General features: G+C 39.2%; 1 protein-coding gene across 2 annotated transcripts in view; it reads left to right on the top strand.

The window, feature by feature from the left end:
* depdc5 (DEP domain containing 5) overlaps nucleotides 1-22922 on the top strand; it is a 47747-nt gene extending 24825 nt beyond the window's left edge. For both annotated transcript variants that reach the window (XM_023335921.1, XM_023335922.1), the window contains 17 exons: nucleotides 895-1055; nucleotides 1322-1442; nucleotides 1791-1958; nucleotides 3454-3676; nucleotides 6798-6934; nucleotides 7016-7115; nucleotides 7322-7384; nucleotides 9474-9580; nucleotides 9735-9815; nucleotides 15179-15311; nucleotides 15546-15645; nucleotides 16702-16935; nucleotides 20605-20774; nucleotides 20884-21055; nucleotides 21377-21437; nucleotides 21890-21972; nucleotides 22045-22922. In XM_023335921.1, coding sequence (XP_023191689.1) covers nucleotides 895-1055; nucleotides 1322-1442; nucleotides 1791-1958; nucleotides 3454-3676; nucleotides 6798-6934; nucleotides 7016-7115; nucleotides 7322-7384; nucleotides 9474-9580; nucleotides 9735-9815; nucleotides 15179-15311; nucleotides 15546-15645; nucleotides 16702-16935; nucleotides 20605-20774; nucleotides 20884-21055; nucleotides 21377-21437; nucleotides 21890-21972; nucleotides 22045-22343 — 2413 coding nt within the window. In that variant the 3' untranslated portion in view covers nucleotides 22344-22922. The remainder of the gene's footprint in view (nucleotides 1-894; nucleotides 1056-1321; nucleotides 1443-1790; nucleotides 1959-3453; nucleotides 3677-6797; nucleotides 6935-7015; nucleotides 7116-7321; nucleotides 7385-9473; nucleotides 9581-9734; nucleotides 9816-15178; nucleotides 15312-15545; nucleotides 15646-16701; nucleotides 16936-20604; nucleotides 20775-20883; nucleotides 21056-21376; nucleotides 21438-21889; nucleotides 21973-22044) is intronic.
* The last annotated feature ends 369 nt before the right edge of the window (nucleotides 22923-23291 follow it).

The raw sequence follows: 23291 nt of genomic DNA, 5'->3' as shown, positions 1-23291 counted from the left end.
TATATATATATATATATATATATATATATATATATATATATATATATATATATATACTAATAAGGGTCTACAATCCTACAATGAAGTATTACAGCCAGACTAAAATTTTTTTTTATTATAAGCATGTAGTCACAATATCAGTAGAATCATAACGCATTATTACCAGAAGAAAGTCTTAAAATTACGAGAAAAGTTTGTTTTATGAGGAAAATCCTCAGTAGAGATCAGCTCCATGAGTCTTTCTTTGAAATGATTGTGAAAATAACTGATACATTTTCAAAGTCCTGCTAGTGATTATTTGAGGATTTTGTATTGAAAGATAGTGTTTCTTTATGTGTAAAACTGAAACCAAAGTATAACTTCACAATATATTCAACTTTCCCCATTTTACTTTTTTATTATTTGTGGATATGGAATTATCATAAAATTACTAATTCATTCTCCTAATATATGACCTTCAGGTAATATTACTTTATTCCAGGAAAACTTTATTCAGGTAATGTTCTGACTTTATTTTCATATTATTACAACTTTATTTTACTGGAAGCTAAGTGTGCTGTGTTTTCAAATCTCCAATATTAGTGCATTAGCAGATTAGTGGAAATGTGCCCACTACTGTTAAGGCATTAAGGAGTTTTGTGAACTGATCAGAAATGGTACTCCCGAGTTGGTACAATCCACTTCAGAGGATTCTGAAACTATAATACAAGAATTTATTGTTTGAAAATGATGAATGAATTCTAAAATGGTTAACAATAATATTAAAAACCCCATTTTTCAAATAAATGTTTAACTCTTCATTCTACTCTAGAAGACAAAATTGTTTGTACTTGTTTTGGCAGGGAGATATCCTCCTTTTGACCATGACTTTGCCTTTCTCTTTTCTTTTTATAGACGCGAAGATGAAGCTCCAGTGATGACGGCGTCTCAGGTGTTTGAAGAGTTTATCTGTCAGAGGTTAATGCAGGGATATCAAATAATAGTTCAAACAAACAACAGAAAACCTCCTCCTGCGGTGGCCACGCCCCTTGGCAGCAGTCCTCTGTACACTAGAGGTAACTAAATCTGATCCAGAGAACTAACCAGTTCCTGGCATACAGCTATGAGGAAAACACAACACAAATTTAGATTTCAGAAAATAACTTCTAAACGAAAATGAATACTTTTTGAAGCATAGTGTTAAAGCAACAGTTTTCATTTTTGTCCTCAGCATTATCTTTGTCATGGTCAGTGCTATGCATGGGGGATGCAGCCTATGAAGGGACAGGAAAACACTAGGAAAAAAAAAACCCACAGCATTTTGCCATTGTTGTTGCCCCAGGTCTGGTGTCTTTGCGTCGAGCGGAGGAAGAAGAGACGGTTTACTGGCTCAGCATGGGCCGCACCTTCCATAAGGTTTGCCTCAGAGACAAGATCATCACTGTCACTCGCTACCTGCCGAAGTAAGTGCTTCTGATATCATCCAACTCAAATTCACTGAAAATCAATCTCAGTTCTTGAAACCTCTAAAAGGCATGTTTTTTGTTACTACTGAAAAAACTACAGCTGATTATCTGATAGTTACTCTGGCAAAAACTAAAAAAGACTAAACTCAATGACATATAGACGGCAAGTAATGACATTTTGGTTTGATTTTAGTATTGTTTTTTCTTTATTAGCATGACAGATATTTTTAAAGTAGTTTTCATTAAAATAATTAAAAAGAAAACATGTTTGGGGGGAAAACTGTTTATACTTTTTGGTTTCCAATTTAAAGCAAGGAAGTGAGGATTTGGTGTGTGTGTCTGTAGGTATCCGTATGAATCAGCTCAGATCCAGTACAGCTACAGCCTGTGTCCTCCACACTCAGATGCTCAGTTTGTGTCCTGTTGGGTGGAGTTTGGACATGAGCGGCTGGAGGAATACAAGTGGAACTACCTGGACCAGTACATCTGCTCGGCTGGCTCTGAGGACTTCAGGTGCACACAAATGAATGTTGTCGCAGAAACATGCAGCGCCTAGCAACAGCACTAATGTACCGGGAACTGTATATAACTGTGTGTGTATATAGGATATATACACACACATATACCCTATATATGTATATAGTAAGGATCTTTTCTTATTTTCTCTCTCTGATGTGATTGCTGCAGAGTTTCCAGATGTTAATCTGATTGAATAATTGGTTTGGAAATGAAGGCTTTTTGAAGTGCCTTTTCCATTATCACCTTCTCAAATTCAATTCAGTTTATGTGTATCGCGCCAATTCATAACAAATGTCACCTTGATGCAAGTCATTTCAGTTCAGTCACACTTACATTTTAATTGATCCTAGTTACTAAACAAAGCTCTGTTATTAAGCTGTTTCAGTAGCAACAGATAGTATCCGTCTCTCACTGATTGGCTGTGATGGTAGAGTTACTGCTTGTATCTCTAGAGTAACTCTGGTGATGGCTGCTCATGGGTACCAGCAATCACCAAAACAATGAGAGGCTTAAAAAGCTGAAAAGCAGAACATCAAGGACCGCAGTGGCAGTGGGAATCTCACTGATGAAGATTATTATATTCCTTCACTAAAAGCATTGCATCAAAGGTACTGTTTAGTTATACTATTCATACCGCTGGCAGATTTAAGTTTACAGTAACCTTTATGTTATATTAACATGTTTTTTCTAGGGTGCACCAATAAGTTGGCCCTGATTTATTTTATTTTGGGTGATCGGTGATTGGTTGATACTTACACAATTTTATCTGCCAATCTTGTCTACTTCCATAGACGTCTGAACAGCAGTCACTGTCCTCTTTTGCTCTGCAGTGAGAGAGGACTAACTGACCAGGTCACTCACCAGGTCTGGTCTGCACAGGGCGGTTATTAAGTCACTCCACTGTTGCCAACTTGACGACTTTGTTACTATATTTCAGACAAAAAAATTGGTAAGTCAGGCTTTTAAAAGATCTGACTGATCAGAAAACTGCAATCGGTGCAACAATATTTCCTTCACTTGAATGTGATGGAGTTTTATTGAGGCCAAAGATTAGAGTGATGACAAACTCAAAGATATGGAGCTCATCACCAAAGATAAAAATAAAATAAGGGTTTTGAGTGCAATAAGGACTTTTATGATGATTGTTGACAAAGGTATGATTAATTTGCAACTTGCTATTTTGTATAAAATGTAGATAAATCTGAAATTATTTATTACCAGATAAATACTTTCTCTTACATTATATTGTTCTCTTTGGAGAGATGCCTATCTCATTCCATCAAGAACAGACTCCTTGTCTGAATAAAATCATTTTTTTAAATCTAAATCTGCGCCTTTACCCTACCTGTATTTTAGCTGCACAAATTCCTTATGTTTTTCTAGTTAAGTAAAATAATTCATCCTTAGTTTTCTTTAATTTTTTAGCAGAAGTAAAGCACTGCAGATGTGTGGTTGAAGCGATGTTGAAAAGTTTGTCTCTGCCCAACAGCCTGATCGACTCACTGAAGTTCTGGCGGACCCGCTTTCTGCTGCTGCCAGCCGGAGGGGCTCGGCGGGTGGCGGACGGGGAGGGCCACTGGGACGTGTATGGAGAGGGGGCGGGTACTGGGATGGGTGGCTGTGGGGACTGGGTCCTGCTGGACGGCTTCATTCGCTTTGTGGAAGGCCTCAACCGCATACGGCGACGGCATCGCTCTGACAGGATCATCAGGGTGAGGCTCGTCTCATGACTTTCTGAGTCAGAACCAATATTTGGTGCTGTTTAGGGCACAAATGATTAATAGCAATTAAATGATTACTGTAATAATTGTCAACTAGTTTAGTAATGGATGAATTGTTAACTAGAGCATGCAGACTAATAAAAGGCCATTTGTTAAAAGAACAACATAACCAGAGCAGTAATGAAGCCAAAACTGTACAAAAAATATACATTTTGATTTTTGTTAAGATAAAAAAAAAAAAATTCTCTGCATATATGTTCTACCCATATTTATGTTTGTCAAGTGGCATAATTTTAGCTTCACCTGGTTAAAGTCTTCAAAAATAAAACCTCCTATTAAGTGCCTTTTGCTATCCAATTATTAATAGAATAATGCAAATAATAATCACCAGATTAGCCGTACACTGAAGAAAATCTGTAAGAAGTGCAGCAGAACGGACTGAGCTTTTCACATGCTGCTGTTGGAAGAATCTTTAGCTGCAAATGTGTCCTTTGCTATACATGAAATGATGTTATTGCATTTCAGACAATGAAATGTGTATTTTTTGAGGAGCTTCATGAAACCTTGAAGCAAAATCTAAAAATCTTTTTTTTGCCATGTCATTTATTTTATGATATATTTTTTGTATCACATTTGATACGGCAGGTTTTTCTTAGAACTTTTGGCTCACAACAATGTGAGTTTTAGATGTAAAAACAAATGTTGCCTGTAACATTTAGAAAATATGGAACAGTTTTAGTTTTTTTTTCCACCAACAACTTTTTACAGCCATTTATTTCACATCGTGGTAGGAACCAAAAGAGTTTCTGTCCTTGTTCAGGCAAAGCTGTATCTTACACTTTTTACAGTATATGTGTGCAAAGTGATTCCAGAACAGTGCTTGCAACTCTGTTGGGCTTCCCATGTTGGAAAATGATCAATGCCATTCTTTCTCACATCAAGAGGCACACTGCAGCTTGGTCTTCTACAGGGTGCCGTTGAAGTTGCTTCAGGGGAGGAAAGTGGTCTACCATAGTTGATTTTGACTTTTCCTGCACTTGTAGGAAAAGTGCCAACTAAAGCATTTTAGGTTGTAGCTTCAGTTAATCTCTTCTGTAGAGGTTTCAAGCATTGATGATGGTTACTGTAACAGTGTGCCACTAGATGTACATGTAACATCTTCGGGATCTAAAGCCGAACTTCAGAAAGGCTGATAATGTATCAAGAAGAGCAACATCTCCCATGAACTCATGTGATTCATCAATGGCTGGCTTGAGAACCATGTCATGAGTTTTGGAGTGGATGGAAAACTGCTTCATGAGGAATGGAAATGAATTGAAGAGTAGAAGAGGGTGAATGGACTTCAGAGCGAACCAGGACAACAACCTAATTGTGATCTAGTATGACAGGCAGTGAACCTATTTCTTCATTTGTTGGCATTGAACCAGTGGAAAATGTTCTGCAATCCCCTGGAGCATTTCATCAGTGACAAAGTGACTGATGATATGAATATATGTATAGAGTGATGTAACACCTGTTCCTTCCTGAGCCTTCCTCAACCCTGGCAATGACATTAACATATGGAACTTGACAGTATTTTCTCCATTTGTATTATTTGTTTTTCACATTAGTCTTCACTGATTCATTTCTGACTGTGTCCAGGGTGATTGTTTGGACCTGGGTTACACTTTGATCATCATAGTCTTCATCATAGTTGGTATCTGAATATCTTTCATCATACATGGCCGGAGGAGTCCAGTCCTCATCATAATCCTCATCATCTTAGCTTTACTTCTCTATATAGCTTGAACTGTCACACATTATCATGTTGATGACTATTTCAAGTATTTTCTTTCTCTCTTCTTCTTCCTCTACTCTTTTTTAAAATCTAAAATATATATATAAATAACTAGTCGATACACCATAAAGATTATGGTTTTAGAATAACTACTATTGTGAAAAAAAACGAAATTTATTTTGAAATGACATTTAATGATAATTATTGAGTAAACAAAAGTTTGCTGAAAAGGCTGAATTGTGGCTGGTATGACATTGATTACTTTATAAAAATATGACATTACTGCTCAGTGATAAAGCACCTTAAGTACCTGCAGTATCAAATATGATACACACATTTTAACACGATTTAAATGTAATATAACAAAATCATTTCTAGGTAATTGTGCATGATTTCAAAACATAAAACACTACTTTAAAAAAGTGAATAACAATGTATATATTATTTTTACTGCAAGTCGTCAAAAATGGGCAAAGACTTTCTGTATGACCAATCTCATGTGAGACAAAAAAACGCTGTTTCTCTTCCTGCAGTGCAATGATAATCCAGTAGATGGCAGAATACCAGTCTCAAATTGTATACAATAGGTTGTTTGGGTAAGTATTGATTGTGGTGTAAAAAATGGAGACCACAGAAACGTCTGTATTATATATGATACAAATGGCGATATAGAGTTGCATTTTTGATTTTGTATAAAAAGGCTTAAGTGTTCAATTGAAAAATGTTCCAGTTTTTTTTATCTGATCAATTGTTAGAATTATAGATTACTACAATAATGGTAAGTTGCAGCCTTGGTACTGTTGTGTTCTGGTTGTGTTACCAAACAGCACTATATTTCCTTCAATTTCCCGAGGGAGTCTTCCCAAGGGATCAATAAAGTACAAGTCTAAGTCTATTTATAATGTACATCTTGAGCTTCTTCTTCAGCTCTACTGGCTAGAAGAGAGTTCCTCCTGCAAGTGATGATCTTTAAAAGCAGGACAGTCTCTGTTGTCCGTCTCTTTTCCTGATTCAAGGTTTCCCCCAGAAAACTTGCTAAACCTGGCAGTTGGGTGCTAGGGCAGTCATTTATCCAGCAGTCCGTCGTGTTTTTGAGTTACAAAGTGTATAAAGCTGACAGGAAATTTGAAAATAACACTTGATAATTATGTATTATTGAAAGATTGGAAGACCAATACCTGAACACCAACTCTGAAATCTTAAAAAATGCAAACATTAAAAAAAAACTTCAATAAATAAGAAATACTTAGCCTGGTCGGGGCACAAGTAAAGCCTGGTGGCCCATCAGGCTTATAATACACTGGGGGAAACCTGCTGATTGTGTCTCTGCTGTAGCAGAAGGGCACACCCATGAAAGGACTGCAGGTCACCAGTCCTATCCCACCCTACCCACCTGAGCCTGTGGCACCTCCACAAGGAAAGAGGGGCACTTCAGCTCTGACAGCTTTGCTGGAGATGGAGCAGAACCAGAAGTAAGTATTGCTGGGTTGCTGAAGTAAATCTGAAAGCATAAATCTTTCTCTCCTCTGCATTATTTCCCTGTTTTCCTTCAGGACCCTGGAGGAGCAACAGCAGCAGTCCAAGGCTACCCCTGCTGTGAGCGATCTGTCTAGCATCGCCATGGCTCCTACATATGTAGACAGTCCCCGTAAGGTGAGCACTTCTTCTCTGAATGCTTCAGGCTTCTACAGAGAAATCAGAATTTAATTTAATCAGCATCATATCCTGGGATCAAGCAGCTGTCCTTTGCTTGTGTTTGGGTGTGGGACTTTTGCTCATGTCTTTCTGCATCTGTTCTGCTCTTGTTGGTGGGCTTCGGGTGTTTGATTGTGGGTTATGCTCTTCCTGTATGCTGACAGGACGCTGCCTTTGTTTTGGATTTTATACGTAGCCCTCGCTCCTCCTACATCTATCACTCTCAGGTCAGTAACTGGATCCCTGGGTGTTGCTGGAGATGTTTGGTTGGTGTGTGTTATGTATTGCATCTCTTCATACTAATACTTTATTATTGCTCGACTGACTCCTGCTGATCAGCGACCTTTCAGATTTGCCTGATGTGTTTTACTGCCAAGTAGAAAAGTCTCCATTCTCTAGTCTCATTTTCTTGTTTTGTCATGCATCAAACAGCTGGTTGTTTTGGTTTTTACCAGATAAAAGAAAATTAAAATGGGGTATAAATGGATTAGTTTAATATGTTTTTTCAGTTTATCCATAAAAAAAAAGAAATGTAAACAGACAAAGATTTAAAGAGGAGCGGCAAAAGGAATTTAGGTGAATTAACAGCGCAGGCCAGCTGATGGTCTCATTCAGGACATTACTGTGGAATATCGTTTCTGCTGCCAGGATACTGAGCTGTTAGCATGATGCTGTCATACAGCAACAGTCTTCAGTCAGAGACCTCTTCAGATTTGTTGCAAAACTGACTGCTACTGGAGATCCTTCCTACCCTCAGTATCATCATCCACAACGACTTTTTGAAGATACTTGGATGATGTGAGTTATGAAACAAATTGAATTGAATTAAGTATTAACTAAGTGGAACAGTAATGTTTCCATTTATCACAATCCAGATTGGGAACACCACATACTGTATCTGTGGAAGAACAAAATTCAACTTTTTGCCAAGATGCTATATACTGCATGGCAGAGAACACACTGTTGCCATAGTGACTCAAGGTGTTGACAGCATCATGCTGTTGGGTTGCTTAAGTCAGCAGGGTTAGAGAAACAGGTGAAAGCTGATGAAAAGATGGATTGATTTAAATAAATGACAGTTCTTAGAGAAAACCTCTTAAAAGCTGCAAAACACTTCAGACCAAGGAGTCTGGAACGGTTTAGATCAGAGCATACTTATATTAGAGTGGCCTAATCAAAGTCCAGACCTAAGAAACTGTGTAGCACTTTGAATTACTGTTCACAGATTATCAGTCCTATCATGTCATTATTAATCAGGCCATAGATATTTACAAAGACTGTGATTTGTGTAAACTGCCCTGAGGGGGAATTACCAGGCTAAATGAAGACAAAGATTATAAATGAGCTATTTGTCTTATAACATTAGAAAGAATGGTAGCATGTAGAATTTGTTTTACAGATTTTAGAAGGACATTTTTCTGCTGTATGTTGTATTTAAAATGTCCTCTTGCACATCATGGCAATTATCCTTCCCCTAAAATTCACCTTTATCTTATTATTAGCAGCTGCTGGAGCACAGCTTTCAGCACATCTCAGAGCTACTACTTCTCTGTTCTCTTTGTAGTGAAACCTTGTCATTGTTAGATGCATGTGTGTTTGCATGTGTGCGTGTATGTGTGTGTGTTGGGGTGGAAGCTGTCTTGGACGGTGTTGGAGTAATGTTGCTGTTCAGTAATGAAAAGTCTTGTTTTAAAAGCTTGGAGAATGTTTGTGCAGCAACCAGGTAACAGCTTTAGAGAAGAATAGTATTCTCTGTCAGTTAAGCCAAGGTGTCCTGTCGCAATAATCAATTAATTGCATGATAAATTAAAACAAGCTTAATAATTTCCATTTGCATAATTTGTTGTTTTTCTCTTTTCTCTCTTTCTACCAAAAACTGGATGATAAAGTCTTCAGTCTGGTGCTTTGGTCTCAACTAGCTCATTTTATTTGTTACTTTTGACGTTTTCTTTTATTTTGGATATTTAAAATGTTTTCTGGTTTCAGTAAATATTCATTAAAATTAAAAGTTTATTGATCTTTTAGAATGTGTTTTTGGTTTATTATGCCATTATATATTATATTACTTGAAAATGGACTCAAACAACAATCTTATCATTTATTGCATTAATTCCTGGGGCAATTTATCATCCTACAAAATTAGTTTTTGTAACAAGCCTAAGCCAAGTAAGATTTCTTACTTAGTTAGAACTTCAGCTTAACCATCAGTAAATGTGTTTAGATGGGAGTGAGGAAATGTTACAGTTATGAAAATAAGCTTTAGGTGTTCTCCTAGAATAAATGCATTAATTAATAAAAGTGTCTGTAATTGTGTAGCTGCCTGTGGAAACCTCTGAGCCAGCAGAGAAAGGAGCCCAGGCAGGGGCGGCAGCTGGAGCAGCGACCCCTGCAGGAGAAGCTGCAAACAGCAGCACAGACACCAGGTCAGCCGGCTTTACAGCCTGGTCAAACTGCTCATACCTTTTAAATGTTTAAAACTTGTATGTGGTATGTTGTCTCAAATAGTGAAATACACAGGAACTGGAGATCTCAGTGTGAAGAAGTGTTGCTCAGTGCTAATTGCTGGTCTCTCCACAGTGGCCAATCAGCAGCCGGGGCTCTCTGTCTGTCCTCCTCATCAACGCTGATGGAGATTCTGGAGGCCATCAAACATCCCACGTAAGATTGAAGTTGTGTTTGGAGTGATTCACTGCAGAGTTGCTTTAATCACCGGGTTACTATGGAATCTGAAAAAGTATGTAATTTGACTGGAGCATTGCCTTGATCTGGAAAAGTATGGAAAAATGCTGGGTTTCAGATGACGTAGCATCGACGTCACCCAATCAGATGGAGGGCAAGAAGTAAATGCAGCCCGTTTACGTCTGTTGATCCAGCATCAAAATGTCTAAAGTCTGAGTCCTGTACGGTTGTTCCAACTGTTCTAGTAGAGAGAAAGATAAACGTTATTTTTGTGTTTCGAAAGTAGTTGGTCACAATGGAGTTCATTTTGAAAAACTTACTGAGAAAAGTGGATCAACAATCTACAGCTAAAATCAGGCGGAGTGAAGTCCTGGACAGAAGATATGTTTATTCGATGGGATTTTCAAGTAAAAAAAAAAGCAAGATAAATTAAATATAACCTGCCCAACCATACAGTCACAATGAGCTGTGATTACATGGTTCGTGGCCAGACACGAACATGGGATTGCTGTAGATCGCTGTGAATGGTTGACCTACGTTCTACCTGAATCCAGCTTCCTACAACGTCTCAACATTAACATACAACTCCAGCATGAATTTGGTTTACAGAAGCTAAATAAATGATTTACCAGGAGATCCAAGCTCACAGAAATAACATGGGTTAGTTTGCTGGTAGCGATAGCATCGTTATCATACTTAAAATAGCACAACTCACTACTCATCCGACAGAAACAAGTCGACAGCCATTTAATGCTTCTTTTGATCCCTAATGCTTTACCCAACCTGAAACTAAATGATTTTATTCTCCAGGCTTTTGAAAACTTTCTTCTGGCTCGTCATATAACATGAGGTCTGCAGCACCAGATACTGTAGTTAGTTAATGCAGTGATTCTTAAGAATTGGGACAAAATGGGTTTAAATTTTCCCCCAATTTTTTTAATTATTCCTCAAGCTTATGTATACAAAGATGACAAATAAGGTTTTGGAAATGTAAAGATGATAAAGTGCAGACTCCCAGTTGCAACATTTTTTTGAAAATTACATTTTTAATGGACCTGACCCAGAACTTTGTCATCACCATCTGACAAAAATAAACATAAAATTATTTTTTAATGACCCTATTAGTGATATTTTTACTCTGTTTTACAGACAAATGTTTCTCAAGAAATAAAAGAAATATTTTAAACAAAAAACAACATAAAGTCCATCTGATGGAGTTGACACAGAACTGAAGATGGTGACAAACTAGTGAGTAAAAAGAAAAACTTGATACATGTGAAGTAATGCCATTTATGTAAAACACATTAAAATGAATTAAGTGCACATTTAAGTGAGATGTGTCAACACTACCACTGAAAGAGTCACAATGTCAGTTAGAAACTCTGACGGAGTTGACGAAATGCCAAACTACCTCAATTTATATGATGTTATTCTGAAGGAGGCCATATTGTAGCTCATCAAGTCCATGAAATCTTTGCAGTATACTAAAATTAAACATTTATTTCACAAAATTTCATCAAAGTTTTGTAAATTGGATTTATTTCGAGCGGTTCTTAAAGACAGGCAACAAGATTTCATTAAACAGTGTCACTGCTTTTAAATTGTTTTTTATTGTTTTACACCTGTGCATATGTATTAATTAGTTTTATTTTGTAACCAGGTTGCTATGTATTGCAGACTTCTGCCCAGGTTCCTCTTGAAAATGAGATCTAGATCTCAACGGGGTTTACCTGGTTAAACAAAGGAAATAAAAAATAAAGAAAGAATAGTCAGTTATGGTGTTGACACATCATGGTTGTGACGAGCAACTTAGGAATAAAACAGAAGAAAAGACTAAAGAATGACATAAGCTAACTAGAGCTGCTTAACCCTCTTAGCAAAGGAAGAGAAAGGAAGACGTCATGGGGTCCTCAGAAGTTCTGATGCCCACCAATAATGCCTGATTTAAAAAAAATTATTTTTATGTCTGACGGTGTTAACAAAACTTGGGACAAATTGGAAAATGTATAAAAATGAATTTTAATTCAATTTACTGATACTTTTATAATTATTTATTGGAATACTTATACTTAATTGCCATAATATACGATCTTAGTATTCTTTTAATTGTTTTAAACTATTATAATGTATTGAGTTCTGCTCCAGGACAAGGGATTTTAAAGACACCATCCAGCTATTACAATGTGTAAAATAAAAAATATTCAGCAAACACCAGGAAAACATACATTGTTGTGCTCACATGGCCCAGGTTAGTTTAGTCAGATATTTGAAAAAATTATATTTTGTGTATATTTTATTCAAATTTTGTGTTTTATCATAGGACGTGTTTTGTCCCTCTTCTCAAGAATCGCTGAACGTTGATCGCCTCGACACGGGGTTAATCCTCAAGATTATAAGAGAAGTCTTTTTTTACCGAGATAATACGGATCATATTCTAAATATATGTGTATTTTTTCTAGATATCTCGTCTGTTCCAGCCCATTTATGGCATTATCATACTCGCTGTGGTCCAATTTGCTCTGTTTTGAACCGGAGAAATCCACTTCCAGACCTCCATCTGAATTTCATGCATCATCCAGGTCATGTGTCTGAAACCCAGCAATTTCCAGACTTCAATTTAGGGAATGTGTTTGTTCTTTCCTTTCTTCCTCACCTTCTTGTTGAGATGCTTTTTGCTGCAGAACCCCAAACACACACACACACCCACACACACACACACACACACACACACAGAAGCTATTGTGGTTATCTTCTGGCTAATATCTGGTCTGATATAGTGATCCTCTTCTGGAGGAAGATGGCCTTAAATTATAAACTTTAACACAAGACCACATCACACCATTATAGCAGAAAGTGCAATATTTCCATAAATTTATGTCATCTGTAGTCTGCTCTGACTCAGCCATCATAATGGCTGTTTTAAAGGGACATATGGAGATGTCAAGCATATTCAAGGAAGATTGTTCTGTAACCGTGTGCTCATTTCATCAACTTGTATTTGTCCAGTGCAAAATTATAGAATAGAATAGAATATACTTTATTGATCCTCAAGGGGAAATTGCTTATTAGTACAGTCATGGCCAAAAGTATTGAGAATGACACAAATATTATATTTTCACATGATCTTCTGCCCTCTGGTTTTCATGTGTGTATGTCAGATGTCGTCATCACATACAGAAATACAATTGCAATCATATTATGAGTAACAAAAGATTTTAATGACAGAATGAGTTAATGCAGCAAGTCAATATTTGCAGTGTTGACCCCTCTTCTTCAGGACCTCTGCAATTCTCCCTGGCATGCTCTCAATCAATTTCTGGACCAAATCCTGACTGATAGTCCATTCTTGCACAATCAATGCTTGCATTTTGTCAGAATTCCTAGGTTTTCGTTTGTCCACCCGTCTCTTGATGATTGACCACAAGTTTTCAATGGGATGAAGATCAGGGGAGTTTCCAGGCCATGGACCCAAAATCTCTATGTTTTGTTCCCTGAGCCAGTTAGATATCACCTTTGCTTTATGGCAAGGTGCTCCATCATGCTGGAAAAGGCCTTGTTCATCACCAAACTGCTCTTGGACGGTTGGGAGAAGTTGCTCTCGGAGGACATTCTGGTACCATTCTTTATTCATGGCTGTGTTTTTAGGTAAGACTGTGAGAGAGCCGACTCCCTTGGCTGAGAAGCAACCCCACACATGAATGGTTTCAGGATGCTTTACAGTTGGCATGAGACAAGACTGGTGGTAGCGCTCACCTCGTCTTCTCCGAACAAGCCGTTTTCCAGATGTCCCAAACAATCGGAAAGGGGATTCATCAGAGAAAATGACTTTACCCCAGTCTTCAGCAGTCCACTCCCTGTACATTCTGCAGAATATCGGTCTGTCCCTGATGTTTTTCCTGGAGAGTAGTGGCTTCTTTGCTGCACTCCTTGAGACCAGGCCTTGCTCCAAGAGTCTCCGCCTCACAGTGCGTGCAGATGCACTCACACCTGCCTGCTGCCATTCCTGAGCAAGCTCTGCACTGCTGGTAGCCCGATCCCGCAGCTGAAACACTTTTAAGAGACGGTCCTGGCACTTGCTGATCTTTCTTGGGCGCCCTGGAGCCTTTTTGGCAACAATGGAACCTCTCTCCTTGAAGTTCATGATGATGCGATAGATTGTTGACTGAGGTGCAATCTTTCTAGCTGCAATTTTCTTTCCTGTTAGGCCATTTTTGTGCAGTGCAATGATGACTGCACGTGTTTCTTTCGAGGTAACCATGGTTCACAGAAGAGAAACAATGATGCCAACAATGATAAAGTGTCCAGTGGTGTCATTCTTACTTAATCATGACAGATTGATCTCCAGCCCTGTCCTCATCACCACCCACACCTGTGTTAATGGAGCAATCACTGAAACAATGTTAGCTGGTCCTTTTAAGGCAGGGCTGCAATGAAGTTGAAATGTGTTTTGGGGGATAAAGTTCATTTTCTAGGCAAATATTGACTTTGCAATTTTTTGCTGTTACGCTGATCACTCTTTATAACATTCTGGAGTATATGCAAATTGCCATTATAAAAACTGAAGCAGTAGACTTTGTAAATATTAACATTTGAATCATTCTCAAAACATTTGGTCATGACTGTAGACAAACTACTCCATCCGAGGTCTTACATATTAATAATACAAATATAACCATAAGACATACAGTTTATATATATATATATATCTAAGAGTGATGTAAGTAAGTAAATAAAGTAATCTCAAGGCATTCTGCAATAAAAGCAGAAATATAAAATCAAACAGAGATGCTAAAATTGAATCGAATACATTCCAGTTTGGCGCTGTGACGGTGCAGGGGTTAGAACACAGCTAACGTAAGGAAGCCTTAGTCCTCTATGCAGCTGTCACAGGTTCGATTTCTGACCTGGTGACCTTTGTCGCATGTTTTCTCTCATTACCCTACTTTCCTGTCATAGCACTTTCAAATAAAGGATACTAGAGCCAAAAAACTTTTAACAATTATATCCCAGTTCAATCCAGTGCAGTTATATTCAGTTTATTGTGCCAGTATATTTACCATACCAATTTTATTTATAGGGCACTTTAAATACCCACTAGACTTAAAATGCTGTACACAAACATATAATTCCAATATGATTGAAATCGATAAACAAAGTAGTATATAAAATAGTAAAAAATAATGAAATACAATACAGCAAAATCAACAGTTCAGATTGTGTCAAAGCGATGTCACTAAGATTAGTTGGTTTTGACAAAGGAGGGGAAACATTTGTATTGGTATGGCCCCACCCCTAGTTATCTGTCCTGTGTGGGTGTGGGTGTTTTCATCTGGGTGTTTTAGGACCGGTGTGCAGCTGCTCCCAGAGCAGAAAGGCCTCCCACTCAACTGCTTTATAAGTGCTGAAGTTGTTCATTGGCTGGTCAACAACGTGGAGGGCGTGGCCACACAAGGCATGGCTGTGGACATCATGCAGGTAAAAGAGAAACATCATGTGCTGCCTTTAGTAAATGACCACAAGGGAAGGTTTGCAGGCATGGCATGCATGATGCTAACAGGAAACTTATGAAGTTATGAATGTAGACGTGGGTGGTTGCAGAAATTGATAAACTGGTGCAGGTTTACTGAAAACCTCTTTAGAGTCATTTTAAATGTGAAAGTATTTTAAGCTTATGATGATGTTCAGTGCTCTCTGCTTTGTTTTGGGTAGAAAATGCTGGATGAAGGAGTGGTGGCCCACGCCTCTGGAGACGCCATGCGCACCTTCATCTATGGCTTCTACTTCTACAGGATAGTAGGAGAAAAAGAAGGTACACAACTTTAACCCAGCTTAGCCACAAGGGAAGCACAGCTGCTGTCTGGATGGGATTTCTATGGCGCTAAAACGGTCTCATAATTCACAAATGCACAGGACGAGATCCACACTTGTATTTTTGATGCAAACACAAATATATATTGTTTTACAAGCTGTTTCTGGCCTGTGAGTTTGTGTGTGAATTTTGAGACTCCCCTCACGTTTCAATCCACAAATGTCTTTATTGTAATAAACGTTCTATTTGATTGGATGATCAGCAACCAATCAGATAGCTTCCTTGTTTCTCAGCCTGGCTTCTGGAAAAACATCACTTTGTGTTTCTGAGAAGCGTGACTTATGTGATCTATTACACTGCTATGATAATTTATCATTTAAAGACCAGGGATTTATAACAATTCATAATATACAAAGGCTATTATTATCTTGAATAAATTGAACTATATAGAAAGATGCTAGCCTGATGCTATTAGCATGCAGAAGTGCTAGCAATCTAGGTAGCACAGCTTACTCATTAGAGCTCTGCTGATGCACTAATGTAGGAGTTAGGTGTGCTGAAGATCACTAGCTTGTGATGATAGTTGCACAATTAAATTGATTAACATTAATAATGATAACTTGGGGATAAACAGCTCAATACATTAGATAGATATTTCACTTACCGCTCCTCTGTCAGAAGCCAGGCTGAGGTCAAACTGTGGGTGCGTCGTCATAGCTACAGCTGCGGGAATGGGTTAATATGATTGGCTGAAACAAAGGTTACCCCAACCATATGATTGGGTGAAACAAGGAAGCTATCTGATTGGTTGCTGATCATCCAATCAGATAGAACATTTATTACAATAAAGACATTTGTGGATTGAAACGTGAGGGGAGTCTCAAAATTCACACACAAACTCACAGGCCAGAAACAGCTTGTAAAACAATATATATTTGTGTTTGCATCAAAATCTCGTCCTGTGCATTTGTGAATTATGAGACAGTTTTAGCTTCATACATGTCCATGTCTTGGTTCTTTGCACCATGATGTTCATATAGAGGTTTGTCACTGCAGGCCTCAATTCCCAGCTGCAGGCTGCTGGCGGCTGGTCCACTGCAGCTGTGGAGGATTTTGCCCTTTTCCAGAGAAAGTGGTTTGAAGTGGCATTTGTGTTGGAGGAGCGGCGGCCCTGCGACCTGCCCGCCTTCCTCTTGCCCTGGCTGCCCAGCCGGCCCGCCTCATACGCAAGTAGGCACAGCTCCTTCAGCCGCAGCTTTGGGGGACGCAGCCAGGCCGCTGCACTGCTAGGTATACCCAGCCCGCTCCTCGCAGCCCACACTGCCAGGAACACGACGCCTCATCCCCATCCAGCCTCATGTGGGTCTGGACAGCCTGCTGTGGGGAATGGCCCTGGTCACAGGGAGCCAGAGGGAGCCACACGCTCCAGGAAACCCTGGAGAAATCCACCCCTTTTACTATCTCACCTATTTATTTATGAATTATTATAGTTGACCTGCTCTGCATTCTCTAGTGAGCCCTCTGCCTTCCACACACCAGTTCTCTGATCTAAAGAAAAAATCTCAGTCTTTTCAGTTTGTGGCAAGATTCACCAAGAAAAACCATGCAGGGCTCAAATGACCTCCTGCATTTCTTCTTCTACTCTAGATGAGGGTCAGAGTGACATCATAATGATGGAGGACCTTGTTTCCAGTTTCATACAATCAAGATATTAAACAGAAATGTTTCACATGATCCAATTATTTTAATGTAGAGCACCAATTAATCTTAGGACAGATTGTTATAGTTGTAATGATATTGTCCATAACATTTGTTATTTTTTAAACATAGACCTCAGCATTTTAGATATAAAGATATAAAAGATAAAGATATAAAATTAACTTTTTTGATCTTTACATCATGTTATAATGTCCCCTCATCAAAAACATACCTGGAGTGTTGCCTTGATTTTTTGCATGCATGTTTGAGAAATCCTTTAATCTCCGTGGCAACCACTCAGCTGTGCAAAATCCCTCTGTGGAGCACTGCCTTTAAGGCAGTTTCCAAGTTTCCTCAGTTTCCAAGCTTCAGAGCTTCCGCCTCACAGAGCAGCCCTCCCCCATGACTCCCTCACTCAGCTCCTTCAGACTAGCCAGCAGCTGTTAGCAAACACCAGGCAGAACTGTGCATCTGCTGAGCTCAATATAGAAGTTACTCCTCAGAGCAACGCTGGTAAAAACGTTGTGAAAGGGTTAATAGAGGAGCCATGTTGTGATGACTTCCTGAAGGCGGAGTTTCAGAAAGAGCAGGAGTTTCTTAAAGAGGCAGAGGCCCAATTTCAAGATGTTCACCTCTTGAAAGAAGTAAACTTCTTTGAGGTCATATTTGATGCATATAGCATTTTTACTGAAGGTAACATAGTTACGTGATTGTGCTATAAAATGGCACTATGTTGCTTGAAAACACATAATGCTGCCCCTTTAGTGGCAGCAGCCTTCATGTGCTTTTGCCACCACTAGGAGTCACTATCAGTGTTTCTAGTTTCCATCTGGTTTCCATTTTGATCAGCCTAACAACCCAGTTCCAGCTGAAATGCACCAAAAAGACACCGAGTCAAAATTCTGGCTACATCACATCCAGCTCAGAAGTTCAGCTCTGTTTGATCACATTTTTCCAATAAATGTTAATGTCCTGATCATGTTTTCAGATTGAATATGTTGCCCAAACTGACAACAGTGAGGTCTACATGTACAAACCACCAAGTTTCTATTAATCCAGAAATGTTCCTCACCTCCAACTCTGTGCAACATTTTCAGCACCATTATGTGTCTTGTTGTGTGACACACAGGTCCAGGGTTCAGCTCTCCTCACAGCAGGCTGTAGATCTGCATTAGGCAGCTGGTGTTTGTCTCCTGCATGCAGTAGCAGTAGTGATAGAGGGCCAAATCATTGATGCGATCTAAATTTCCTCCTCTACACAGTCAGACCAGTGCATGTGAACTGGTTGCTGTGAAGGTGGTCCAGTTGTGTTGATGTGGGGTTGGGTGCATGCTGTGGTGTTGGTGGCTGTGGGTCAGTTGCGCTGTGGTGTACAATGTCTTCAGCTGCTGCTTTCCTGTGTTTCAACTGAAAACACTCATTAATCCTAGAAATGTTTCTGCTTCCGCTTAATCTGCCTTAATCTGTCCACCTGAAAATGTTCAGGTTTTTGCCTTCCACCTGAACGTTTTCCTTGTGTTGCTTATCACCTTTTATGTTGATAATTCCATTTCAGATTATTCTCATTGAATTTTAACATCAGAGGTTTTAACTTGGGGATAAGTTAAAACATCTGATAATAAAAAAGTCCATTGCACAGTAAGTGAATGAAACCAGATTATATTAGAAAGGAGGCTGGATATTTATTATTTTTGAAAGAGAATGATAAAATTGCGAAAATTGAAATTCCGAAAGCAAATTTGCTTCGTGGAAACACGCTAATTAAAAGAAATCTCAGGTTTTTGGATAAAAACGTGAGATGAAGTGGTTTTCAGCCATATTGAAATAGGTGTATTTTGCAGAACTACAATGGAAACACTTTTTTGCATCACATGAGTCACATGAACGAAAACTGGCTGTTACTACTGGCGAAAACCATGAAGAAGACATCAGGAAGTCGTATTAGGAAGATGGCTTGTTTTTGTTTTTTTCAGACAATGTGCAGCTAAAAAAACCAGAGCTCTCACAGCATCACACTGTTCATAAAAGATTTTGTGTCATTTGAACATGTTGAATCCTGTGGAGAATTATCCGTTCTCCATGCTGAGTTCTTGATGTATGAGGTTACAGAAGAGTCAGTGAGTTGAATTCATGAATTCCATTTATTAACACCAAAATACAGCTGGTCCATTATGACCTGCTACCTCTAAGAGCTAACAGTCAAAATGGTATCCCACAAGAGTTTCCCATTCCCTTTGTTACCCTCTCTGTGAGCTCCGCCCCAAAGAGGGCGTTACCTAGCTCCTAGTATTCTGTAATCTTAGCTTTGAGGGCTTTTCCTAACATGTCCTTTCCTCTGGCTTTAGCTTAGCAACTAACTAAAAGAGATAAAAGGAAAACACAGAATTATTTATTCTCAACAATCCATAGCTCTTCTCTAAATTCACTGACGACAATTTCCCAAAATGCCGCACACTTAGCGTTCCAACGCCTGAATGAGACGGCAACGCCTCCTCTGATGGATGATGCTATGACTCGTCTCCTGAACATTCAGGCGTGATTTTAGTTCAATTTCTTATTTAATCTAAACAGAGTAATTGTGTTCTTTTGACATTAGCAGAACATAGACAAACATTTACACACATTTATAATGGAAATGTGTTTTCAGTGTTGATCTGAAGCCACTTTTTATGACTACATTTAGAAGATTAATGGCATCCCAGGTAACATGCTTATATGAGCCCAATGTGGGATTACTTGGGTACCATTTAGGGTCCCTTTGGAAAATCCTGTGTGTAACCCATGGCTGAACTTGCCTGTGTGCGTCAGTCAGTTTTATCCTCTTCACTTCCACTCAATTGAATACAGTAGCTGTAATCTTTATTTCCCTTTCTGATCGCTGTCATCACCCCCACAGTAGGACATGATCCAAAACATAATGCTGAAAAATTAATCGTAGAATATCACTGATGTGATACAGATTTTATGACTTCATTTGACAACACATTATGTTTACAATACTGAAACTATTTTTGGAAAGTGTTGCAATCAAATACTTGATCTGTATATTTTTGAGTTGTATGATGACATTCGGATGTTTTAGGCCCAGTTGGATGTCCTCAGCTACACCTTGGTTTTCTGCCTTGTGCTCTGGATCACTGCTTTGTATCCATCTCTCTCTGTAACTGCGCCTCGCTCCATCCAGGTCGCCTTCTACTCCTTTTACTTCCTGTTGTACTTTCTCTCCACCCTCCGGCCCCTCGTTGTCCATCTGTTCTGCAGCTGCTACCGTCCCAGAGCAGAAAACCGTCACACTGGACGTGGACATCAATAACCGCAGCGACCGAACTGAATGGTGCAGCTGCTATTACCATGGCAACTTCTCTCTTAATGCTGCCTTTGAAATCAAGCTCCACTGGATGGCTGTCACGGCTGCAGTGCTTTTTGAGATGGTAACATATTGGTTAACTCAACATGAAGGAAATGCAAAGAGAGAGTCAGAGACACAGTTAGCCATCTGGAATCGACGGAGTGGATTCTGAGGTTACTCTGTTCTGATAGGTTCAAGGTTGGCACAGGAAAGCAGCTTCCTGTGGTTTCCTGCTGGTTCCTGTTCTGGAGTTCCCCTTTGCGCTGACATCCTATCTGTATGGAGACCCACTGAGGGTCCAGCTCTTCATCCCGCTCCACATCCAGTGTCTGCTGAAGAACGGCAGCGACAACCTGTTCGAAGGTAGTAAATGCAGTACGGCAGTACATTATAGTCCTGACACAAAAGGTTGTAACCTCAACTTTTAGACCCAGTCTGGACTGATGACTCATTCTGGCCTTCCTGATGCATGGACTCCATCATTTTATTGATCCCAGTTTATCCAGCTGATTATTGATTAGTTTTGGAGGCCATTTTCATCAAATCTTTTATCCACGTTAGTGTTCTTGGGCAGAATTGGGAGGTTCCATGGGGAATTGTCCCCATGAAGCTGAGTGTGTGTCATTGACGAACTTCTGCCATGTGACTGTTTGAGTCCATCTCTGGTCTTCCTGTTTCCAACAGGGTTTGAACCAGAGACGTACTGGGACAGAATGCAGCTCTTTCAGGAAGCCATCCTCTACAGGTCAGTGCTCTTCAATTTTAATCAACATTTTATCTTTGGATGGATGTGGACCAGCTACCGGTACCAGCTCATCCTGAAGAGTTACCAAAACATTGCTATAATGTCCCATTATACCACCTTGTGCTTTAAATACAATCCAAAGAAAGTCCCAGACTGACTCAGGTTTTCTTCAACCCACTGCTGACCTTCCTCAGTAGTGGCAAACTGCTAGTCAGCTGGCTTGAAAATGGCTGCTATACTTTTTTATTACTTACTAAAATTGATTTTAAATAAAACTAATTACATATATATAAATATATGTTGTTTTTTTCATTTATATCTGAAGAAGCTGACCCTTTGTATTTATTCAACATGAATGACTCTCTGGGCCCCAGGGTTTGCCCTGCACCTCTTTAGCCACCCTTTAGTCTTCATTGTCTTTCTGTGATGACTTGTTCTCCTCCTCCTTCCAGGTTTGGCTTCGTACACGACAAGTTTTCACCATCATCTTTTAATTTCCCTGCTGAGAACAAGCCTCAGTACATCCATGTTACAGGTTTGTCTCATCTCAGTAGGAACCCCAAACTGTCTCATGTCCTGGAAAGGTGAACATTTCCCTGTCCTGCAGGCACCGTGTTCCTGCAGCTGCCGTACTCCAAGAGGAAGTATTCTGGCGGGCAGACGCGGCGCCGCAGGAACTCCACCACCTCCAACAGCCAGGGACCGTTTGGCAGCGAGGAGAGGGTGGGCTACTACTGGGCTTACAACACCATGCTGACCAAAGCCTGGAGGACGGGGGTGTTGGGTGATGAACGGCTGGCTGACCGCCTGCTCAGGGACTTGACCGACTTCTGTTCTAACAAGGACAACAGACTACAAATCTTCTGGGACAGCTGCCAGGAGAAAATGAATGCCAGCGCCCCCTAACGGACACTTGTGTTATTTTTATTCATCTTGCTACATGTTGAGTCCTGTTTAATCCTGTTTCTGCTTTTTCTGAACATTTATTGGATGGAATCATGTCTGAATATGACCAAGATGTTTAGAGAAACACAGAAAGTACTAAACATTTTTCACATCAGTACAGTAAGTATGATCCTTGTCCCAGTATTGAAAAAGACTTCAGGTTTTCATTTAAACGGTTTCATTATACTGCAGCAGCCACTCAAATAAAGGCAGCATCAAGGTTAATTGGGGTATGTGTTGAATAATTAAAGAAGTAAGCATTTTGACTCCATTTTTTTCATATTCTCCAAGTTCAAACTTGTTCAAAATTGTTACTAATTAGCTTTAAACATGTCAGCTAAAGTGTATGTTCTGAAAGATTTATTTGGTCTAAAGAGGTGAACATCCTGTATCAGTGAATGCTTAATGACAAAGCGGCTTGACAACCACTTTGTTACAGATAACAGTATTGTAAGATGTTGTTGTCTTTGTTTTGCTCTATCTTTCAACCCGACCTGTGACAATTCATGCGTATTATTAAAAGCCAAGCTAAGCATTTTAGACAACAGTCCCAGAGTTTGGTTTCTGTCACATATCAGATGGTTCTTTGTAACAAAACAGAAAGTCTGTTCACTGAGATCAGAAAGGGTATCATAAATAACAGGGCCGTGCAGAGACCTATAGAGGGGCAGGGGCTCAAATTTAAAAAAGGGGCACATTGAACAAAAACAACAACATAGCAACAACCCATATTAGTTAAGAATCTAATTGGATCCTACTATATCATTGCCATCATGTGGGGACAATGCAAAGCAAATCTAGTCTATAATTTCACCAACAGGTAAAAAGTTTTTGTTTCTGCTGCTGACAGTCCTGGAGATTTGAGCTGATCTGAGACTGTAGCTCTTAAACAGACCAGAGGAGAGAAAG

The sequence above is a fragment of the Xiphophorus maculatus genome, chromosome 6 (assembly GCF_002775205.1).
Source record: "Xiphophorus maculatus strain JP 163 A chromosome 6, X_maculatus-5.0-male, whole genome shotgun sequence".
Classification (NCBI taxonomy): Eukaryota; Metazoa; Chordata; class Actinopteri; order Cyprinodontiformes; family Poeciliidae; genus Xiphophorus; species Xiphophorus maculatus.
The sequence above is the reverse complement of the archived record's forward strand: the minus strand, read 5'-3'. Positions and strand labels throughout refer to the sequence as shown.